The sequence below is a fragment of the Amaranthus tricolor genome, chromosome 6 (genome assembly GCF_026212465.1).
Source record: "Amaranthus tricolor cultivar Red isolate AtriRed21 chromosome 6, ASM2621246v1, whole genome shotgun sequence".
Taxonomy (NCBI): Eukaryota; Viridiplantae; Streptophyta; class Magnoliopsida; order Caryophyllales; family Amaranthaceae; genus Amaranthus; species Amaranthus tricolor.
The window spans coordinates 25,751,651-25,760,705 of NC_080052.1; the positions used below are offsets into that span (position 1 = coordinate 25,751,651).

General features: G+C 33.1%; 1 protein-coding gene across 3 annotated transcripts; it reads right to left on the minus strand.

The window, feature by feature from the left end:
- Positions 1 to 110: 110 nt before the first annotated feature.
- On the minus strand, positions 111 to 8,613 carry LOC130814497 (vacuolar protein-sorting-associated protein 37 homolog 1-like). Of its 3 annotated transcripts, none has more exons than XM_057680583.1 (8): positions 8,342 to 8,613; positions 6,037 to 6,255; positions 4,946 to 5,033; positions 2,958 to 2,997; positions 2,831 to 2,877; positions 2,550 to 2,670; positions 1,602 to 1,797; positions 111 to 804 (listed from the first exon to the last, which is right to left on the minus strand). In XM_057680583.1, exons 1-7 carry the CDS (start codon positions 8,353 to 8,355, stop codon positions 1,631 to 1,633), a joined length of 696 nt encoding a protein of 231 aa, XP_057536566.1. In that variant the 5' UTR covers positions 8,356 to 8,613; the 3' UTR covers positions 111 to 804; positions 1,602 to 1,630. The 3 variants fall into 3 exon arrangements, with proteins under 3 accessions (XP_057536566.1, XP_057536567.1, XP_057536565.1); XM_057680584.1 differs by having other exon boundaries at positions 111 to 816; XM_057680582.1 differs by lacking the exon at positions 111 to 804 and having other exon boundaries at positions 1,433 to 1,797.
- Between the last annotated feature and the right edge of the window lie 442 nt (positions 8,614 to 9,055).

A 9,055-nucleotide genomic window follows, 5' to 3' on the forward strand; every position in this document is an offset into this window, starting at 1 on the left:
TAAAATTAGGTCGTTTATGAGCGACACAAGATTTACCGAAAATTTGAAATGAATAAAATAAATTATCAACAAAATGGACGAAATAAGATAAGTTTCAACTTATTTTCAAAAGTAAGCGTGCAATTCTCAAACATGTGGTTTGAGGCTGTTCGCAGTTAGTAACTGCGAACAAGTCAAAAAAAACAAACTAGTTGTTTCCAGTTACTAACTGCGAATAGCTTTGACTTTTGTTTTGACCTGTAACTGCAAATAGCTACTTCACTTTTTTTGGACCTGTGCGTATTTGTGGAGCATGTTGTTTGCAGTTACAGCTAAAAAAAATAAAAGTTGTTTCCAGTTACTAACGGGGAATAGCTAGTTCGTTTTTTTTTTTTGACTTGTTCGCAGTTAGTAACTGCGAACAGCCCCAAACCACAAGTTTGAAAATTACACGCTTACTTTTGGAAATAAGTTGAAACTTATCTTATTTCGTTTATTTTGTTGTTAATTTGTCTTAATCATTTCAAATTTTCAGATTTACCTTATCTATCCTTGTAACATTTTGACTTTTTTTCTTTTACTGCTGACTTGTTGTAAATGCATTGCTGTTAGTGACCAACATTATACGTCAAATTACTTTTCAATCTAAAAGCTTATTTTTGATTCACCAAAAGAGACATTTTAAGAATTTTATTTGAACTCTTCAATCAAATCCATGTTAAAGTACAATTTGATATTGTTAATTGAAGTAGTTAGCATAACATTTGTATCCAGAGTTATATAACTCGTACCTCTTTCTCCCTTGGTCTTCCAATCTCGTATTCCCTATCATAGAAACTATAAAATGTTTATTCATTGAAGTAAGACAAATTCAATAAGATTTCACATAACTATATCTTTGTTAAAAGATTATTTAATAAACAAGTTCAAACCAACACTCGTGAATAGTGCAAACTTATAGTTTACGCACATTCAATTATTTGATTGTATAAGATCATTAAATTATGAATATGTCTTGTCATTTTATTTTTTACTGATGCAATTATTTTCAAATGGATTAGTTTGTGTAGAATTAATTTTGACGGCTTAAAACCATATCAGTTATTCTTTACAATCAGTGTAGTAATTTCCTGTTTACTCTTATACATATACATTAGATAGCCCTTTGATATGAACTTAATCTTTCTAATCTGATATGACGGGTAAAAACTTAAGACCCTAATTCACATCATGTGTCAGCCTTAGATGGCCCTTTTCGCCCGGAAAACTCCAATTCTTGTTACATGAAAATCTTCACTTCCTAGGAAGTTTTATGAGCCACAAAATGGGGAAAATGACTTGTGATGAAACCCTTAGATAATAGAAAGTTAACCTTCCCATTGCAGACCAAAACAACTGTCTTGACTTCCCAGGTAACTCAAACTCCTCGAGTTTAGCAAATTAATAAGCATAATTTAGCAAGTGCAATGAACCACCATTAAATACAATCAGTTTACATCTTTCAGGCAGAACCAATTATGACAAAATTTACATTGAACATCTAACACCCATCACCGGCCCAAAAATAGTAACCATCCCAAAATCTCATCAAAAAATACACAGCAGAAAGCTAATCAATTTACCAGAAACATTTTCTGAAGACAAACTAGAGTCATCCCAATGAAGATGATGTCTTGGCTGCCAGATGAGTGAGTGATTGACGGTGGTAAATAGAACGTAATTTCTTATATTTCTGGATAAACGCCCCCAGCTCAATCTCCCTGTCAAGGAACTGGCGATGAAGCGCCTCGGAATCCTGATCTGTTTGGTTTATTGCCTCTGTCAAGCAAAATCATGTGATTGTTAAACCCAAGCAAAGAGATTAGGAAAAGATTGACAAGGGAGCTTGTGTCGCTTGACTCCAAATTGGTTTTACTTAAAAAACAATAAAAATAAAAGTCAACAACAAAAGGAGAAAATAACTACAACAATTAGTCATCAAGCTGTCAGTATTGGCATTCTAGTCAACTCAATGGATAGAGGATATTCCCCAGTTCCAGTAGTAGCTGGGAACACTTGTTAGTTGTTACCCTCAGTAGATTAGGATCACTCAAATGCTGGTGCCCATAAGAGGTTCAAACCCAAAACAATTTGAATCTCACAACAAGGAAGGGTGGTAACAGGAAAGTGAATAAAATAAATCCCCCAAACAAATATGGAGGAAAATGTGTGATCAAATGCATCCTCTCAAAGTCCTAATATGGATCTATAACCAACTTCATCTTCAATCAAAAACCTTTACCCTCCAAAGTCCAAAACCCTAAGCTCAAAGGTAGTGTATGGTGAGGAAGAAACACTAGCAGCAATTTTCCAAAACTAGCACATATGAAAATATCTGAACTTTGCACTCCTAAAGATCAAGTCAAAAATCACAATTGTTCATAAAGAGCTGCCAAAAGTAAATTGGAGCAGAATGAAAACCTGACACAGAAAACAGATAATTCTGCAGCTCACTTTCCAAAGTAATTTCTTCTTACTTTGTAAGACAATAAGAGAACTAAGGCGTTCATAATTTCATGCTCACTGTGTACCTTGCAATTGCTGAAGAAGTGATGCTGGAGAATAGCACTTCATGATCTCCTCTTTCCGTCTCTCCAAACCATTCAATTTCTCCTGAGCATCAGCTAATTCACTTGTGCGAATGATCCTGCACTGTAATTATATAAACAGCAAATACAAGGTATCAATAACTTGTCACCCTTTACCGTTCAAAGAAAAATAAAGAAAAAATAATGTCACCCTTTCAAGGTATATGCTTCAACCAGCATATCAAATGACATCCGCTTTTCTAGTAAGCAGATATGACACTCACCTGATTCCTGAGCTCTATTATCTGTGGTTCCTTCTCTAAATTCTCTCCTGCAAACAAGAAATGCGAGATGGAGTTATGACTCAGCCTTCACAGGATTCATTACAGAAATAAAAGAGAGAAAACTCACTTGCAAGCTGAAGAGTTGCCTTTCGCAATTCATCTCTCACCTGACCATAGCATACCAAAAAAACATCATAGCCCGAAAGAAATATCTCTAACTAATAGGTTTACCGTCTACATACAGACAATTACACAACATACACGTCCAGGACAAACCTTTACCAACCGGGATTTGGGAAGTAATATAGTAAAGATGTCCATAAAAACCTTCACCCAACCTCGCCATTCTCTTATCTATGGATTTCAAAATAAATCTCCAAGTCCCCAACTTCTTCCTCGAAAATTCAAAATTGTTTATTGGTGCCTTTTAAATTCATCTGAATGCTATCATACACATGCCTAGACATTCCGGCGTTTCTTACATTTTCATACTTAACCCACCACCAATAATCGATAATGATAGAGTGTAGGTCACGTTTTTGTATCATACTATCAATAATCGAAACAAACTCTTTCAATGAGTATTCTATCATAGTATCATACAAAAGAATTCAGTCCATTTACACAATGCAACTTTGGTGACAGTTACTATTTCTTGCCATACTCATATTTCAGATTGAGCTTCTACTTACCAGTGATTCTTTGGTTGAAAGTGTCTCATTTACCTAAGAAATATTTACTATCCCACCATTTAACCTTCTAACAATTTGCAAAACATAATTTAACATGTACTAATACCAACCCATCTTCTTGTGCGTCAATTATACTTTTAGCAATCTTCTCTAGCAGTATTCCTCATCTACATTCTTTCAATTGTTGAAGAAGATTGCATCAAATTCAGAGAATTGTTAAATCAAGATTCAAGACTGCATTACGGACACAGCGAAGTTTCTAAATGCATACTAGAGCATGTTGAAAAGGGCACAAAACATCTAGTAGCAGCAAGAAGAATAAAACCAACACTAGCTATAAGCACAAAAGCACAGTAGGTTCTACTAATACAATTGGAACAAAAAGAAAGACTAAAAAGCAAAAAGATAGAACCTTGTACCACAAACCCAACAATAAGATAAAGTTGGAAGTAGGAGTTAACAGAAAGATGTTTATTAGTAGAAAATTCAAATTTAAAACTGGCCTAAAATTTGAATTGGGCTGCCTTGGTATTTCTAAGAAAATGAACCAAATTCTGCAGAATAGTTCAAAGGCCAATGTTGAAGTCTGAACATACTCATCCATCCCCAAGGTTGCTACATTTTCCAATTCGGTCTGTCCTATTGATTTTTCTACATTTTCTTTTATGAAAATGTCGCCACCACTTTCATAGCTAATTCGCACATTTCATCTCTTGTAAAACGATCCATACAATTTAAATTTTCTATCTTATATCCCAACAATAAAAACACAAATTAAATTTGTGGGCAAACCAAATTGTAGCAAGCTGAGGACTGAGGTTGGCAGAAGAGTATCTTTTACCCAAATCTATAAATATATCAAATTATTTTTTATATAATCATTTTAGCTGCAAAAACCTGACAAAATAATGGTCCCAAGAAGAGAAAAATAGGGTTTAGGCTATTCTCAGGCCCAGCAAAGCCTTGGCCATGACTCAATAAATTCAGCTTTGGTTCGACCCAATGATTTGTTGCTACGGGGCATTTTTCCCATTGTGCACATGATTTCTACTAATTTACATAATGTTACGACACATGTCATCATAATACCACTTCCTTCTCATTTCAACAGCAACATTTGCTTTTTCACCAGTTTTAGTTTACTTTGAACCTAAGACAAACCTTTTTTGTCAAGCAAAGAAAAATCTAGAAGCTACAGAAATCAGACTTTAGATTAAGACAATGCCAAGACTAATTTTACATTGGTAAAACAATTGTATCCTTAACCCCACATGTGCAAGAAAAAATTAGTCTAATCAATTTATACTAATGTATTAGAGGTGGATTGTGGCTTGAAGTGTGCAAATTCTAAAATAAAGGCACAAAAATTGCAAAAGCAAGCAAATAATAGTTCATTTCAGTACAAAATCAGCTGAATACTCACATTATTTTGAGTCTTTATTTGATCAAGAGAGAGAAAGTAACGATTGTAGGCCTCCTTGTCATTTAAAAGCTTTCGTAACTCATCAACACTAAATCATTGAAAAAACATAGAATAGTTACGTTTGACCCAAATGGGTCATCAATTATTTCAAACAAAGTAGGCTGATTTAGCATCACCACCAGGGCACCAACCCAGCCAAACTAAATTTAAAATTCCATTGTGACGCAATTTCAAACCATTATGAGTCAGACCTAATTGGGAAAAAATTCAAACCCCAACCAATATGATTGACATCCAATTCAAATATTCCACTTTTCTATCTCAATTTTTTATTTTCCCCTCAGGCTAGTAATTTTGCAAATAGTATAGCATTGCCACTGCAATTCTTTCAATCAATAGTTCTGGGTAAATTATAAGACATATAACTAGGGTAATGTTTATTAATCAAACGTGACATGTCAATAAGAGTGCCAAACTTCCATAACCAATAAATGAAAAAAAAAAAAAAAAAGATGATAAACAAATAAAATTAATGAAACAAAATCAATGGCACAACGTTAAATGTGGAGGTACATTGTATTGGGAGTGGCAATGAATCTAAAATTTATTTTAAAAAAAGAACTCTCACTGATTTTAATTGCATCACTTCGATCAAGTAAGTTTATTGAAGATCAAATATAGACAATCAAATTCTTTATGAATATATAACTAAAAACTAAGTTCTAAATAAATTAAATTATGTTCATATAATTTCATTTGAGTTCAGTTGGCCTAGAAAATTTAACATGGGAAGTCTTCAGCAATGCTCTGATCATACACAGTTGCTACAAAAAAATTTCTACCTAAGCTTAATATTTAAGCTGCATGTATTGGCTTATTTTTGCTAAATGAAACTTGTTTCTTACAATGCAGATCGTAAAATTGACATGTAACTATTCCTTGAAAGGTATAAATAAAAACATAGCTTAACTTCTTAGTTCCTATTCAACAAATAGAATTGATGATGGAGGAACATATAGCCAAAATGAACAAATTTATGCATGATACAAATGACAAATCATCAGATAATGATTTCAGTACATGAGGCTAACCTCTTGTCTCTAAGTGTTGAAATAATTTCAGCAGCTTCAGAAGGCGAGACATGCAAACCAGAGTCTGGTCTGTCAGATGGCTTTTGTGGATTGAAATTGTTAGATAAATTGCTACCAGTTTCTGAGAGTCGAGAAGAACTTGGAGAATCAACTACAGAGGAAGGATATGATGATTGTGCATATTCAGGACGGGATTGTGATCCCTGGTCTTGAGATCCCCTGTTTGAAGACATCACAAAAGAACCAATAGTAAACTAAGGTCAGGCGGTAATTTCAGGAGCAGCAAGATACTCTACATAGATACTACATCTAACTGTAAAAGCTTGAAATTTGTAAGTCTAAAATTGGTGTTAGTTTTCATGTTATACAAGATTAATTACAATTTGCATAACGCAAATATACACTATCAAGAAGAAAATTAGTTCCTTTCATGAGTCTCGATATTTATTCGCTGAAACTAATATAATAATGACAAACAAAACTGACAAAAAGGTCAACGACATCTTCCTAAAAAGCTGATAACTCGAACACATGACAAGACTAGATTTAACTAGATAGTATATTTATGGTGATCTAAGCATAGTGAAATATCGCTCAAATTATTGTATCGCGACCGTATTGTAAAAGATTGTGAGCTTATATTAACTAAAATACAGCCCCAGACAGCCGTAATACCATCTGAGCACGACCAATCCCAAATAAAATCGCATTTGAACCTCATCTCATGTGGAACCAATGTGAGGAATTGCATATGACATTACTAATAAGCTCTCTTGAAAATACTTTAAAAAAATAATTCGAAGGAAGACACCAAGGTAGCTTTCTCCACTCTTACATTTGACACTGAAAATGCTATATTCTTCCTTTCTTGTACGAACATGAGCTTACAAATCTCTAATTTTTGTGTAAGACAAGGAAAGATTTAACAATTCTCTTCTTTCTTTTTGATCTAGAGTAATGGACATGGTAGAGGGTTTTTATTATAGTGCAAAACCAAACTGCGACACATTGCGTTGATCTCATGATGAAGGTTTTCAAAAAACAACGAACCAATATTTCTCGCGTTGTAGAGCTGTAAAAAAAACCTAGGACATTTCAAGGCACATCTTATGCCTTTGGGCAATATTTGACGTTAAAATAACCGTATTACTCTCGTTGTCGCATCAACATTCACTACTGCGATCACAACAGTTACAACATTTTTGCATTGCAGTTACTATACTTAAAAAATTACAAATCCCTCCGTTCTTTTTTGATCTTCCACGTTACTATAACGGGTAGTTTCAAAAGTTCTTCCACTTTAGAATACTTTCTAATTTTAGAAAGCCCCTTAAAACCCCCTTTTCTTTTAATGAACCCTTTTCTTTTAATGAACCCTTTTCTTTTATTTATAATTATTTTCTCTCTCATACTTTCAATACAATCATTACTTCACACTACTATTTAATTAAAATAATAACCACTACAATCTCATACTTCCAATACAATCATTACTTCACACTACTATTTAATTAAAATAATACTCACTACAACTCAAAGATTCTATCTTAAATAATATGTGTGAAAAACCAAAGTGGAAGATCAAAAAAGAACGGAGGGAGTATATCAAACAAGGTTTTGGGTACCAGGGAATTATGAATTAATGCTAATAAACTGATACTAGTAGTAATATAATAAAAATAAAAATGAAGGAGAATTAGAAATCCCTAAGCTGCTCTATCACAATCAAATAAACACTGACCTCCGTCCAATGAAACATTATATGGATCATAAACTAAAATCTTAGAGGATGAATCAACCATAAATTAATCAGCATAAATCATCATCAACTAAAACGGATCCCTTGATCAAAGAGTCCAAAAGGTTAGTCCTACTTTAAACCTTGCATTATTTTTCAAAATGTAAAAGAACTACACAACTGTATATTGGAATGAGCCTTTTTCAACTGAATACCGTCTATCGTGCACATTTGGGTGAATTAAAATCCATCTTACCAAACGAAAGTTGTTAACTAGGGTAATTTACATCGATCATCAATTATGACCATATATCTTACAATTCGGTCTTTCACACAAGTGCAAACCTCTTCAGCAGATACTATTAATCAACCAATCAAGGAAAAAAAATAGCAATCGTTTCATCCATCAAACAATCAAATCATCCAATGACTTGAAACAGGGATAAATAAACCGAAAGGAAATGATATAAAGCAATAAACGACAATAACAATGGTGGAATAATAGTAATTAAATACACAAAATGAAGAATTAAAGTGATTAAAAACAAAATCAGAAGAAACACGTACCAGAATTTGAACATGGAGAAGTAATTGATTGATAAAACGAATAAATTAAAGCCCTAAGTAGCGAAATCGAAAAGTGAAGAGAGAGGAAGCTAGATAGAGAGTGATGGATGATGGATTTTTCTGCGTTCCCGCTGAAATATGTGCCTTGAATCTTGATAGTGATACTACTAATGATACGCGTGGCTCAAATCAAAAGGCACTCTCCTAACTTCTTCCCTCTTTCCTTGTTGATTAAGTGTATACACGCTTCAAACTTCATCCCAAGTTTAATGTCAACTCTACACTTATTTTTTTTATACTCCCAAGTATGATACATTTTTATTATTATTATTTCCTTTTATGTAGTCTACATTCTAGAAGAGTATATAACTATTACTCTATTAGTAGCAAATTCTCTATGTGGTAATCTATAGAAAATATTAAATTATTTTCAAGAAAATTAAATTTTATAGGCCATTAAATTATTTTTAAAAAAAATAAAATATTATTAAGCCGTCTGTTGAGCCTGTGAGTAGTCGCATGTCTGTAACCATCTCAAAAGAAATTGACCACTAAGAACTTGGAGTGTCTTGTATAATATATTCAGGTGAAATTTTGAAATAAATAAGATTTTTTAATAATTTTATTCAAAAAATAAGTTTTGGCCAAACTTTATTCCCAAAATAAACGTCTTTGGTCCCAAAGCTAGGATTGGTATGTAATCGTTGTTACTAA

Excerpts from the sequence above, each read along its gene's own strand:
- LOC130814497 (XM_057680583.1), bottom strand. Across the intron at positions 5,034-6,036 it reads TCAACACTTAGAGACAAGAG|TGTTGATGAGTTACGAAAGC; the intron begins GTTAGCCTCATG and ends TCAATGATTTAG. Across the intron at positions 1,798-2,549 it reads ACTTCTTCAGCAATTGCAAG|AGGCAATAAACCAAACAGAT; the intron begins GTACACAGTGAG and ends TTTGCTTGACAG.